This window comes from Sorex araneus, chromosome X (assembly GCF_027595985.1).
Source record: "Sorex araneus isolate mSorAra2 chromosome X, mSorAra2.pri, whole genome shotgun sequence".
Taxonomy (NCBI): Eukaryota; Metazoa; Chordata; class Mammalia; order Eulipotyphla; family Soricidae; genus Sorex; species Sorex araneus.
This window is the reverse complement of record NC_073313.1, coordinates 158,531,622-158,545,309: the sequence shown is the minus strand read 5'-3', so window position 1 is coordinate 158,545,309 and position 13,688 is coordinate 158,531,622. Positions and strand designations below refer to the sequence as shown.

The 13,688-nt window shown below is 51.9% G+C and overlaps 1 protein-coding gene across 1 annotated transcript in view; it reads left to right on the top strand.

The window, feature by feature from the left end:
* The window catches only part of SPTA1 (spectrin alpha, erythrocytic 1), a 45,063-nt gene that overhangs the window by 14,188 nt on the left and 17,187 nt on the right, over positions 1 to 13,688 (top strand). Inside the window, exons 19-29 of the mRNA XM_055121194.1 lie at positions 1,255 to 1,347; positions 2,475 to 2,609; positions 3,576 to 3,727; positions 4,044 to 4,230; positions 5,617 to 5,718; positions 6,524 to 6,615; positions 9,698 to 9,842; positions 11,080 to 11,261; positions 12,429 to 12,528; positions 12,602 to 12,799; positions 13,313 to 13,456. Coding sequence (XP_054977169.1) covers positions 1,255 to 1,347; positions 2,475 to 2,609; positions 3,576 to 3,727; positions 4,044 to 4,230; positions 5,617 to 5,718; positions 6,524 to 6,615; positions 9,698 to 9,842; positions 11,080 to 11,261; positions 12,429 to 12,528; positions 12,602 to 12,799; positions 13,313 to 13,456 — 1,530 coding nt within the window. The remainder of the gene's footprint in view (positions 1 to 1,254; positions 1,348 to 2,474; positions 2,610 to 3,575; positions 3,728 to 4,043; positions 4,231 to 5,616; positions 5,719 to 6,523; positions 6,616 to 9,697; positions 9,843 to 11,079; positions 11,262 to 12,428; positions 12,529 to 12,601; positions 12,800 to 13,312; positions 13,457 to 13,688) is intronic.

Genomic DNA, 13,688 nt, shown 5'->3' with positions numbered 1-13,688 from the left:
AGACTGGGTTTCCCATGATGATGACCTCTGGCCTTTGTTTACTGGGACGCCCCCAGAGTTGACCAAAGAGACTTCCTGTTTCCCTAATGCCACAGACATCTATAGATTTCTTGGAGATGATCTGGATTTTTAAAATTATTATTTCATTTTATTTTTTGGCTTTTTGGGTCACATCTGGTGATGCACAGGGGTTATTCCTGGCTCATGCATCCAGGAATTACTCCTGGCGGTGCTCAGCGGACCATATGGGATGCTGGGAATCGAACCTGGGTCGGCCGCATGCAAGGCAAATGCCCTACCCGCTGTACTATCGCTCCAGCCCTGGTCTGGATTTTAAAGGGCTTGGCCAGAGCTCCATTCCTCTCTTGGCTCACCCCAAATTCCCAGAGTGGCCCTCAAATCTGCCAGCCTTGACTTTAAGGGAGGAGCTGTTACTCTTGACCAGAATCCAGAAGGCGAGTCAGCTAGGTCGCCCCATCCCCAAGCTCACACTCCCTTGCATCTCCCTTTGTTTTGGTTTTATCCTTGTACCCTCCTTGTTCGTGGTCCTGCACAGCCCTCAGAAATGATTGACACGGGCGTCTGTGCTAAGTTCTGTGCAGAGCACATCATGGCAGCATCCTCTCAAGTCTCATGTGTACTCTAACCATCACACCATTTGAACTTTACCTTGATATTGGAAACTATATTCAGATTGCTATTCTTATTGTAACTTCTATTCTTCTTATCCTTGCAAATTGAGGCTTAAGGAAGCCTTTTAGGGGCTGGATCGATAGTACAGCGGGTAGGGCATTTGCTTTGCATGTAGCTGACCTGGGTTTGATTCCCAGCATCCCATAGAGTCCCCTAAGCACCGCCAGGAGTAATTCCTGAGTGCATGAGCCAGGAGTAACCCCTGTGCATCACCAAAAGCAAAAAAAATAAAAAATAAATAGAAGGCTTTTAAAAAGTAAAAGAAAAAAATGTAAAATAAATGGAAGGTTGGGCCCATGAGAGAGTCCAGGGGTTAAGACACATATCTTACATATTGCTGACTCCTGTTCAAGCACTGTATGGTCCCCTGGGTACTCCTGGGAACAACCCGTGAGCACAGGGGCTGGGAGTGGCCCCTGAGCACTACCCAGGTGTGCCCCAAACTGCCTCTTTCCAAAAACAAGTGTCTCAGACCAGGGATTAAGGTGACTGGCCAACCCAAAGGCAGTGGAAAATTCAGGTGTACATCGTGTTGTGCCTGAACTTCTCACCCACAACCAGGCTCTTCTGAAGAAGCATGAGGCCTTCCTCGTGGACCTCACAGCCTTTGGAAACAGCATTCAGGCCCTTCGGGAGCAGGCAGACGCCTGTCAGGTAAGGGGACAGAGATCAAGGCGGGGCTTGGTTCATCTCCAAGGGAAGGGAGATGCTTCTTTTCCCTTTCTTTCCTTTTTTTTTTTAAACTTGCTTTTTAGATCACGCCCACCAGTGCTCAGGGATTGCTCCTGGCTCTGCACTCAGGAATTAATCCTGGCAGTGCTTTGGGGAACATAAGGGATGCCGGGGACTGAACCCTGGTCGGCCATGAGCAAGGCAAATGCCCTCCCCACTGTCCTATCGCTCTGGCCCCAGGGGAGCCGCATTATGTCTGGTTCTCTCGCACACAACCCTGGACGCAGCCTCAGCAGTAGCCGAGTGAGTTCTGTGACCTGGTGTCAGGAGCGCAGCCTCTTCTCTCTGGATCACATGCTCCTGCGTGTGTTTCTATGCAGAGCCACGGCTCCACGTTCCTTCCTCCTGTACATCCATGCTCGGTCTTCCTTCCTGGTCCTTCCTCGGGACTGTTTTTCATTTCTTTGTTGCTTATACTAACATTTGTCAAATTTAAGACACGGATAAGTAAACCACGGAAGTATAACCCTAGATTTTATGAAACCTGCAGTGGGTCAGGGGTCAGAGGTCTTTCCAAATGGCACTAAACTGAAGGACAGGAGAGGAAGGAGTTGACTGTCTCTGGGAGCAGGGACAGGACAGGGTCCTTAGGGCCTCTGAAGCCCCTTCACTGGAATCATGTCTTTAATGGGGGCACATGTGTTTGCCTTGTGTCATGTATGTGTGCTGATCACATGCATACATGCATGTAACTTGGGCGACTCACCTATGCAATGGGACACACTTAAGGTGGGGAAGTTGTGTGTGCACAAGTTGTCCTGTGCTTGCTTGCGTGTTTGTGCACATGTGAAGTGAGGAAATACCACATGTTTCCTGTGCTTGGGTGAGCAGGTTTGCTAAGGATTGTCTAGAGTCTAGATGTAATGTGAAGAGGTTGGGGCGCAGGCGTGAAGAGGGAGGGAGGGAGGCGGCTGCTCTGGCCAGTGACTACCACTAGCACTTTCTGCTTCTCCGGCAGAGCCTCCCCTCCCCTCTCCAGGCTCTTCCTTGCCTGCCCGGCAGAGCTGGCACCCCGGTGATGGCTGTGTTTTCCCCACTTTGTTCAGCAGCAGCAGACGGCTCCAGCGGAGGGGGCTGCCCCCGAGGAGAGGGTCGTGGCTCTGTACGACTTCCAGGCTCGCAGTCCCCGAGAGGTCACCATGAAGAAGGATGACGTCCTGACCCTGCTCAGCTCCATCAACAAGGTGACACCTGCCACTGGTGTCCGGGGTGCCGGCCTTCCTCCTGAGCCAGTGCCAGGCAGGGGGCAGCCTCTTTGCTACAGAAAGGAAGTAGCAAGTTCTGTTCAACCAGGCCCTGGGACCTTGATAGCAAGCCCTGTGGCACCCCTGTTGGCGGGAAACGTGCCCTGTTTCACAGGACCTGCCCGTCCCTCTCTGTGCCCATGCTCCCAGGGGCAGCATGCCGGTGGCCCAACAGCCACTGTGGTTCTGTGAGGTCGTTGGGGGCAGGGGCAACAGGCTACGGTGTCAAATCCTGTTTCCCCCTTGTATTTGGGCCGCGCTGGGTGATACTCAGGGGTTACTTCTGGCTCTTGCACTCAGAAATCACTTCTGGTGATGCTCAGGGGACCCTAGCAGGTGCTGGGGATTGAAGAGGGTCAGAGCGTGCAAGGCAAGCACCTTAACTGCTGTACCACTGCTCTGGCACCCTCAATTCCAGTTTTCTAGCTCAAGCAATTTTCATACCTAATATTTTCAACACTCATAGGGAGGAAGAGAGTTTAGGATGGCTCCTTAGAGGCCGGGGAATGTTGAAAGGCAAGCTTTTCCATGATGCAGTCACAACTCCTGTCTCCCTTTGGGCCTGGCGCCTCTGCCCCACAGACTTCTGAGGAAACGGATTCCAAGACTACTGTGCAAGACCCTAAATACAGCCAGCTGAGCATAAAGTGCTCTCTGGGGCTGCATGCATTTGAGGTCTCTGGGTGAGGTGGCTGGGGAGCCCGGGACTCGTGTGGCTCTACGGGTCTCTGTGGTTCCTGGTGGTCTGGGTTCCACCACGGAAGAGCCAGTGGCAAGAACCAGAGCCCTGCCTGGCAGCTCTCTGGCCGCCTTGAGTCCAGGCACTCAGGCGAGATCTACACATGGCTGCTGGGCCATCGGCTTGGCGCTGCCCACAGCCTGGCACCAGCAGTGCTGTCTCCCCAGGACTGGTGGAAGGTGGAGGCTGAGGACCACCAGGGCTTCGTGCCCGCAGTGTACGTCCGGAAGCTGGCCCACGACGAGCTCCCTGGGCTCCCCCCGCGGCGGCGCGAAGAGGTCGGCAGCATCACTCAGCGCCAGGAGCAGATAGAGGACCAGTGAGTTCAGTGCTGTGGGCTGGGCTGTGGCCCTGTCTGTCCCTCAGACCGCTCAGGGTCCAGCAGCCACTTGACAGCTACTCTGTCAGCCGTGTAGCTCTAAGCGCAGCTGACTCCCTCTGCTGAGTAGAGCGGGGACGGTTGGGTGGCACACGAGTGGGTCATCACTGCTCATTGCCCCTGGGACCACTCTTTCCTCATGGCCTTCTCCCTCATGCTGGGAGTCCTCTCTCCTGCCCTGCCTTTCTCTGCCTCTGGCTCTCTCCTTCTCTGGGCTCCTGCACCCTCTCCTGCCTCAGCTCTGTCTCTCTACCAGGTACCGCTCCCTCCTACACCGGGCAGAGGAGCGCAGACGTCGACTCCTGCAACGCTATAAGGAGTTTCTGCTGGCCTACGAGGCCGGGGACATGCTGGACTGGATCCACGAGAAAAGGGCAGAGCACAGTGGGGTGGAGCTGGACGATGTCTGGGAGCTGCAGAAGAAGTTTGATGAGTTCCAGATGGTGAGCCAAGTCTCCTCTCCATTCTCCTCCAGTTTCTCTGGGTGCCACTGCTTGCTCTCATTCCAACTCACCCCCTGAGCTACTCCTTCCATCAAAGATGTACTAAGTACCTTCCCCAAGGCTCTGGAAAGGGCCACAGTTCAGATCTCCCTCTGGGCACTGGAGGTGGTATGAAAAGGCAGAGGGAAGCAGTCACTCCAGCTTTCAGCTCCCTCCCACCACTTAGTTCCCTCTCCCCAGTCCCTAGGGAGGCTGGTCTCCCAAGCTCTGCAAAACCTTGCACCCAGCAGCCCTGAGACACTGGTGAGAAGGGGCTGTTGTTGGACTCTGAGTACAGTCTATATGGGCAGAAGCAGAAGTGGAGCGGAAGGGAGAGGATCAACCAGACTGTGCCACTCAGCAATCTGAGTTGCTACTGAGCAAGTCCCTCAGTACCTTCCCACCCACATCCTCCATTCTCCTAATTCTCCCTTCCTTCTCATACTCTTAGTTAGCAGCCATTTAACCCCTTCCTTCCCATCCTCTTAGCAGTGATTTTAACCTCCTTCGTTCCCATCCTTTCCTCTTAACCGCGGTTGAAAACTCTTCCTTCCCATCTTCATTGGCAGTGATTGTAAACTGCTTTCTCATCTTAGCAGTGGTTGTTAACTCCTTCCTTCCCATTTCAGTTGGCAGTTATTATAAACTGCTTTAGCATCTCAGTTAACAGTGGTTGTAAACTCCTTCCTTCCCATATTAGCAGTGGTTATAAACTGCATTCTCTTCTTAGTTAGCAGTGATCGTAAACTCCTTCCTTCCTGTCTCAGTTACTAGCGATTGTAAACTCCTTCCTTCTTTCCTTTTTTCCCATGATGTGTTTCCCATGGGCGTCATGGTGACGGTTACATCATCAGGGTAGAGACAGCTGATAAAGATGTGTAGATGTAGTTTAGGAGAAAAGGGAAAGGAAGAAACAGTATGAATGAATGACGAGATGTTAAAATATGACATAATAAAAGTCCTAAAAGAGCTCCTAAAATAATTTCTGATCATTGCCCTTATTTCGGGAAGATGATCACTGAGTCCAGGACATTGCGCAGAAGGCAGAGGGGCTGTGTTGTGGAGAGCACGCAGAGCAGCTCAGACATAGGACCCTTAGTGGTGTGACTAGGAGAAATGCTTAACAGATCTAGGGATTTTTTTTGTGCCACACTCCAGGTAATACACCCCCTGCCCCCAACTGACTCAATACTGGTTGGGTTTGGAGGAGCGTCAAGGCACTTGAAACTGTCCCTTGAAGCTGGCAGATGTGAGGTTACAACCAGTTTTAATATTTGGCCAAGCAGGAGTGAGGTGAGTGGGAAGTGTGTCAAAGTTTACCCTCCTCTCATGAAACTTTCCACCCAGGACCTGAAGACCAATGAGCCTCGACTGAAGGACATCAACCAGGTGGCAGATGATCTTCTGTATGAGGAACTTCTAACTCCGCAAGGAGCTCAAATCCAGCAGGTAGCCAAGGCCTCTCCTACTCCCCACTCCCGGGGGGACCTGTGGGGGTGCTCACAGGCATCTGAGTGGATCTTCCCAGCTCCACTGGGACAGGCAGGAGGTGTCAGCCACACTGAACTGGCACAGAGAAGGTCAAAGACAAGGGTCCGAATAGTTCTGCCACGTGCACAATTGGACAGACCTGAAATCCTTAAAATACTGCCCCTCCTCCCCTCCCCAGACCATAAATCCAGGCTCCACTTGGGCCTGTACAGAAAACACAATGGAGGAGCAAGGACAGTGGTGAGGGGGTTGCCTGACAGAAGAGGACAGGCCGGACACTCAAGGGTGATCTAGACATGACTCAGACCAGAAATGGAATGAACATTAGCTACTCTTGGTCCAGCTCTCTGGGTTATCTGGGTTATTGGAAGGCTGCCCTGATGCCACAGGGGGAGGCATGTGCCCTCGATCAATTCATCGTCCACATGTGCTCTGAGAGGTGACCGGCATTCTACAATCCAGAGGTGGGAAGGGGCCATTTCTGCTGGAGAAGCATTGCAGTTGCCACCTGCTCAGCACACCCCTTCATCTCAGTCAGTATGGTAGTCTCAGCCATGGAGATGGGTTGTATTTCTGGTTTAGTTTGGAAGAAAAGAGTTTCATAACACTGTCCCGAGCTCAAGTTAGCCCAGAAAGAGAGGAAGGGTGTGATTCTAAAGGCGATGCGTGAGACTGTCTGACTATCCTTGACCCAGCCTTCAGACACACAGTTATCTGTGCTAGCTCCCTGGCCTCAGCCTGACTCTTGCTTCTCTCTCTGCAGGAGCTGAATTCCCGCTGGGGCTCCCTGCAGAGGCTCGCTGAGGAACAGCGCCAGCTGCTGGGCAGTGCTCATGCTGTCCAGATGTTTCACAGGCAAGAATTCTAGCCTAGAAAACAGCATTGCTATAGAACCAGTTCAAGGGGTCCCAGGTCTAACCACTGTCTTGACTCGTCACTGTCTGTGCAGCCTTCTCCCTGACAGACAGAGATAGAAACAAGGGGCTTATTTGATATTTTTGAACCATAAATGCACAGGAGAGAGAGAGAGAGAGAGAGAGAGAGAGAGAGAGAGAGAGAGAGAGAGAGAGAGAGAGAGAGAGAGATCACATAGACTCTAACCACTGACTCAATACATTTTTATGTTTTCACACCTGTATTCATACTAAGCAAAACACCCAGGTAAGTAAGCAAATAAACAGAGAAGGGAAAGTCCAGAAGCAGATGGCAGGTCATGTGTATGTGTACATAAGCATCCATGCAAGAATCCTCGTATGGAAAGCTGTGCAGATAATTGTTGGCATGTACCTATGCAGCTAGAAGACAAGTTTGAAAGTTCCACCATTCAGCAGTCTTGGCCTTGACAACTTTGCATTTTTAGGGTTCAGTTCCTCTCATTAAAAATGGGGAATCGCGGCACTGGAGCAATAATACAGCAGGTAGGGCTTGCATGCAGCCAACCTGGGTTCAATCTCTAACATCCCATATGGCCCCTAAACCCTGCCAGGAGTGATTCCTAAGTGCTGCTGGGTGTGGCCCCAAACCCCCAAACCTCGCCCGCCACAAAAAAAAGGAAATGGTATTGCCTCAAGATGTTTAAGGATTGGGGGCTGAAGCAATAGCACAGCAGGGAGGGCATTTGCCTTGTATGTGGCTGACTCGGATTCAATTCCCAGCATTCCATATGGTCATCCAAACACTGGCAGGAGTAATTCCTGAGTACAGAGCCAGAAATAACCCCTGAGCATCCCTGGTGCGACCCAAAAAGCTAAAAAAAAAAAAAATGTTTAAGTATTGGCCGGACCTGAGGTCTGGTGCTGAAGAGGATGGAGACAATAATAATGGCATCTATTATGTATTCAAAAATAGTGTATGGGCTCTCTCCCACCATGTGGGTTCGATGGCCATGAGCTTCTTCCCTACCCCGGCCTGCAGCTGCCGCCAATAGACACGTGATGGAGGGAACAGGGCTGCCAAGCTGGCTGGTGAGAGTTGCAGTTTATTCCAATCTTCGCCCCGTCATTTATTCCATTCTCCCCACATGCATATTCCAGCCTCACACTTGTTAAGTACAGTGCAGTGCCCAAGCCCACCGGTCATCTAGTTGACCTACATGCCCAGCGCCTAAGTCCGAACAGTCATCTGGTTGACCCGCCCCATCCCACTGGGCATATGGTCAACCCAGCACCGCGATGGGGCATCTGGGTGACCTCCTGGGTGCCCAAGTCTAGCTGGGCATCTGGTTGACCCACGTGCCTAGAGCCCAAGTCTGACCAGTCATCTGGCCGACCCGCCAGGTTGGGCAGCTGGTCAACCCGCCGGGAGCTGGGGCCTACTTCCCTCCATGCTACTCACCCTTAGACCAACCACCGAGTTGGGGGTAGCAGATACACCTAGATCAGATAGCACAGCCAACATATGTAAAGCCCTTCCTTTCCTTCTAGAGAAGTTCTTCTAGGAATAAGACCTCATTCTGCTAGAAGATCCCCTTAAGGGCAGGATTTCATCTAAGGACATACTTCTCCTTTCCTTAGTTCATAAACAATCATCTTAGATTTAGTTCTTAATAATCTTTCTAGTATTTTTGGGGGCTGGAGTGATAGCATAGCGGGTAGGGCGTTTGCCTTGCACGCGGCCGACCCGGGTTCAAATCCCAGCATCCCATATGGTCCCCTGAGCAACGCCAGGAGTAATTCCTGAGTGCAGAGCCAGGAGTAACCCCTGTGCATCGCCGGGTGTGACCCAAAAACCAAAAAAAAAAAAAAAAATAATCTTTCTAGTATTTTTGTATGGACACAGTAAGAGATATATTAAACTTATAGGGTGGCTCTCCTGGGGACATCTCGCTATAGATCCCAGACTAAAGTGGTCAGGCCAGATTAGTCCATCCTAACTCTAGTAGGGTCCTTGTCCAGTCACTTCTCTTTGGGTCGTGACAGAATTTATCCATGACTGTGCTCTTAATATATTTTTTTATGAGACTTGACCTGTCCCATTTTGATGGCAGGGTAACTTACTGCTTGCTCTGGGTCTGTCCAGTCCTTACATCAGGACCCTGCTTTTGGGGTGCTAGGAACAAAGGGCAACTGAGGCTTAAGCCGAGTAAATATGACAGATGCCCAGGAGTAAATATTATTGGGAGTCAATTAACTCCCAAGTTAGAAAGCATAGCATTAACTCTCTTCCTGTATCTAAACAAAAGGGACATTGCTCTAAAGTAAACTATGCAAAGGACATAAGGGAAAGAGAAAAGCACTATTTAACTTAGCACTGTAGCACTGTCGTCCTGTTGTTTATCGATTTGCTCGAGTGGGAAGCAGTGAGATTTGTTACTGTTTTTGGCATATCAAATACTCCAAGGGTGGCTTGCCAGTCTCTGCTGTGTGGGTGAGATACTCCCGGTAGCTTACCGGGCTGTCCAAGAGGGACAGAGAAATCAAACCTGGGTCGGCTGCGTGCGAGGCAAATGCCCTACCCATTGTGCTATCGCTCCAATTCACTATTTAATTTACAAATACAAAATCCAGAGTCCTTAGAAGGATCTGACCTTACAGGTCACAAGGTCTGATTTGGGGGTATAGGGAAAGCAGAACACAGAGAAGTTAAAGATAAATGCAGAGGAATTGGAGTGCCTCGGGAGCACTGTGATGGGTGTAACCCAATAAACCTAAGCTCCCTGTGGCAAGGGAGAAAGGATGGAGGAGAAAGGACAAACCAATGTTAACCTACAACCTGTGCTAATGATGGTGATGCTGCTGCATCTATCCATGACAGCAGTGGTCTTGGGGCAGGTGAAGATGATGGTGATGATGGTGGTACTGGCGGTGGGGATCACGTCCATGACAGCAGTGGTCATGGGGCTGACATGTTGCGGTGGCCTGTGGTAATGCCCTGAGGATCCCAGCTTGCCTGACTCAGGTCCACATTTTCACTCCTGCTCTCTTGCTTCTGCGGACAGAGAAGCAGATGACACAAAGGAGCAGATAGAGAAGAAGTGCCAGGCCCTGAGTGCAGCTGACCCTGGCTCGGATCTGTTCAGTGTGCAGGCCCTTCAGCGGCAGCACGAAGCCTTCGAGCGAGACTTGCTTCCCCTGGGAGAGAAGGTGACACACGTGACACTGTGTGTTTGTCCTTACACTGACCTCTTCTTTGTTTTTGTGTCCCAGCCCCTGCTCTTTATCTTACTCCACACTATTTATTTATTTGCTTTTTAGGTCACACCCGGCGATGCTAAGGGGTTACTCCTGGCTCTGCACTCAGGAATCACCCCTAGCGCTGCTCAGGGGACCATATGGGATGCTGGGAATTGAACCTGGGTTGGCTGCGTGCAAGGCAAATGCCCTATCTGCTGTGCTATCGCTCCATCCCCCTACTTTTTTTTTTTTTTAAAAAGAGAAGGACTTTTAATTGCTGTTTTGTTTGTTTTTTGGGTCACATTCAGCAGTGCTCAGGGCTTACTCCTGGCTCCGTGCTCAGGGATTGTGCCTGGTATTGCTTGCGGGACCATATGGAGTGCCGGGGATCAAACTTGGGTTGGCAGTGTGCACTTGCCCTCCATGCTGTGCTATCACTGTGATCTTGCACTTTTTATTAACTCCTGTCCATAAGGTAAGCTCATGTCCCAGGACCACTCATGTGGAGGAAAACTGTTAACCTGGAAACCAGTTTCCCAGCATCCAAGTGCAGAAGTGGTGGGAAGCCACCAGCCCCAGGTGGAGAGGGCGTGGCTCTCCCATGTGGCAGGTCAAATTCTGAGCCTGGGACAGCACTTCCTTAACAAGGAAGCCAGACCTGAATCTGAATTGTAACTTCCAACCAGAGTGAACCTAGGGCTGGAGCCAAAGCACAGCAAGTAAGGTGCTTGCCTTGCACACCACCAGGATTATCTCACCAAGGAGCGATCCCTGAATGCAGAGCCGAGAGTAACCCCTGAGCATTGCTAGGTGTGGCCCCGAAACAAAAAAACGAACAAGAGCAGACAGACTTTCTCTGGGCTGGAGCAGAGCTGTGGTGTATTTGGGGTTATCTAGCACAGCAAAGAGAAGCACAGAGGTTGTTGTTTTTTTAACCATGATTTTTACAATGAAAATCACGGATTCTTCATTGCTGCTGCTGCTATTAACTATGTGGCCCGCAACCTCCTTGCCTCTGCAAGGAAGTGCCGTGATGCGGAACTGTTTCACAGCGGCCCGTGTATAGCCAAAGTTCACCATCGCTTTATAATGCAGCAAGAGTTCTGGGACTCCCCTGACCAGCCGAATGGCATCGGGCTCTGGACTCCTTGGCTAGAAGCCAGATGTGGCTCTGTAGGCTGATTCCCGAGATCCTGCCCCTCCTCAGGTGACCGTCCTCGGGGAGACGGCAGAGCGACTTATCGAGTCCCACCCAGATGCCGTGGAGGACCTGCAGAGACAGCGGGTAGAGCTGAACGAGGCCTGGGCTGACCTGCGGGGGCGTACGGAGGATCGCAAGGAGAGCCTGAGTGAGGCCCAGAAGTTCTTTCTGTTCCTCAGCAAGGCCAGGTGAGGCTCTAGGTGAGGCAGGGTATGACTTCTTACCTGAGCGTCTTCTGGCAGTGGGACGGGCTGCGTTGGAGTCCACCTTCGTCCAGGCCCTCCCTCTGCCACACACTATATAAATCATGGGACTCTGAAGGACTGGGAGGTATGGCCCTGGGGAGTTGGGGGACTTGGGGTTTCCATTTGTCGGGGAAGCCAAGAACATGTGTGCCCTGAGTAGATCCCACTCCAGCTGCAAACCTACATCCTGATAAGTGGAGGGATTCACTCAGACACAGGCAGAAGCAGCAGAGCTTGGCTGTGCCAAGGAAATGAGAGGGCAGGAAGGAAATGGAAAGTAAGGATCAAGTCTCAAGGACCTTGAGGCACTCGCTAAAGAGCCTGCTCCTGTCACGGGGTATGCTCTTTGTCTTGAAACTGTTCCCGTTCTGGGTCAGTGTACCATCCGCCTGTCAGGGGAACTTCACCTGTTGAGGGTCTATCCAGAAAGTAGGCTCTCACACCGGGAGCAAAGGAGGCAGGAGTTGGTAGGTGGCTACACTTACTTTCTCGCTCTTGACTTCTTCAACGTTTTAATAATGTTTTCAATGTTTCAATGTGTTTTATTGAAACAGTGTTTTTAATGTGTCAGTTTTTCACAGGTTTCAATCTTTCAATGCAAGGCAGTTCTTGTGAGGGTGGGAGGATAGATAAGAACCAAGGACTAGAAGGGAGGGAGGTAGTGAGAGAGAGACACAGAGGCAGAGGAGAGAGAGAAGAGAGGGAGAGAGGGAGAGAGAGGGAGGAAGAGAGACAGAGACAGAGGCAGAGGAGAGAGAGAAGAGAGAGAGAGAGGGAGGGAGAGAGACAGACAGAGAGGCAGAGGAGAGAGAGAAGAGAGGGAGAGAGAGGGAGGGAGAGACAGAGGCAGAGGAGAGAGAGAAGAGAGGGAGAGAGGGAGAGAGGGGGAGAGAGGGAGAGAGAGGGAGGGAGAGAGAGAGAAGGAGGGCGAGGGAGGGAGAAAGGGACAGAGGAAGAGAGGTAGAAAGGAAGAGAGAGGAAGAGAGGGAGGGAGCGAGAGAGACTGATTGTGTGAGCCTGGGGGAAGTTTCTTCAAGGGACAATCCCAGGACAGACAAGTCTGTGCCAGGCTATCCCTACTACACTGCCCCAACACTCTTGCTCCTCTAGGGACCTGGAGAACTGGATCAGTGGCATCGGGGGCATGGTGTCTTCTCAGGAGCTGGCTGGTGACCTGACAGGCACAGAGATTCTGATGGAGCGCCACCAGGTATGGCCAGAAGCCTGCCCACATATTTGATGAGGGTGTCCGGCCTTACTCACCGTCCTTTATTCCTGCACAGGACCACCATGCTGACATGGAGGCAGAGGGCCCCTCCTTCGAGGCCTTAGAAGACTTTGGCACAAAACTTATAGACAGTGGGCATCGGTCCAGTCCTGAAATTGAGGATAAGCTTCAGGCTGTCCGACTTGGGAGAGACAGTTTGGAAGAAGCTTGGGGGAAACGCAAGAAGATGCTGGATCAGTGTCTGGAGTTGCAGGTACCAGCTGCTCCCAACCCAGGCTGCGCCTCGGGCTGCTCTGCAGGTTCCCAGAGTCCGGCTCTCCTTACCTGTCTGTCAGCCTCGGCACTGTTCTGAAGAGCTTTCTTCTCGTCTTAGACCAAACAAGATGGGAGTGGTCCTGGGCAAGAAGAGGCATTCCCTGAGCGATTGATGAGGGGGTGCCTGGTGCTTGCTGTGTGTTTAGTGAATCGCACCCCTTTTATTAAGCAGTAAAGTCAGGATGTGTGGTTGTCTCCACAGTCCAGTAAGATGATGATGATACAGAACATGTTAGACAATTCTGAGACTCGGGCACAGCGGGAAGGGGTGAGCAGCTTATAGGGACCTGTGAAGACCTCGAGAACACCAACCGCCAATGTCACATGTTCGGGGAAGATCTTAGAGGAATGTTGCTGGGGACACGTCAAGGGGCCCTGTAGTGAGACTCCGGGGAAGAGTAAACCCTGCCTCTGCCTGACGGAATCTGACTGTGCCTCCTCCCCCTCACAGTTGTTCCAAGGGAACTGTGACCAGGCAGAGAGCTGGATGGTGGCCAGAGAGAATGCCCTGAGAGCAGAGGACAGGGGCTCGCTGGACAGCCTGGAGGCTCTGATGAAGAAACGCGATGATTTGGACAAAGCCATTGCCGCCCAGGTGAGCCGACCCCAGGAGCGGCCCACCTAGCTGAGCCCGCCTGCAGGGGTTGCTGTCCGCTGGGCCTTCACCTCACTGCACGACCCTCCCAGACAGGCCTCTGTTCTTCTAGCCCGCAGGAAGGGCCCTTCCACAGCTGCCCACTCCTGTCAGCGCTGGCCTATTTGCTACTGACCACGAACGCTGCTTTTGATCCTTTCATGAAGCCAAAAGGCCTCAGGGTGCTGCTGCA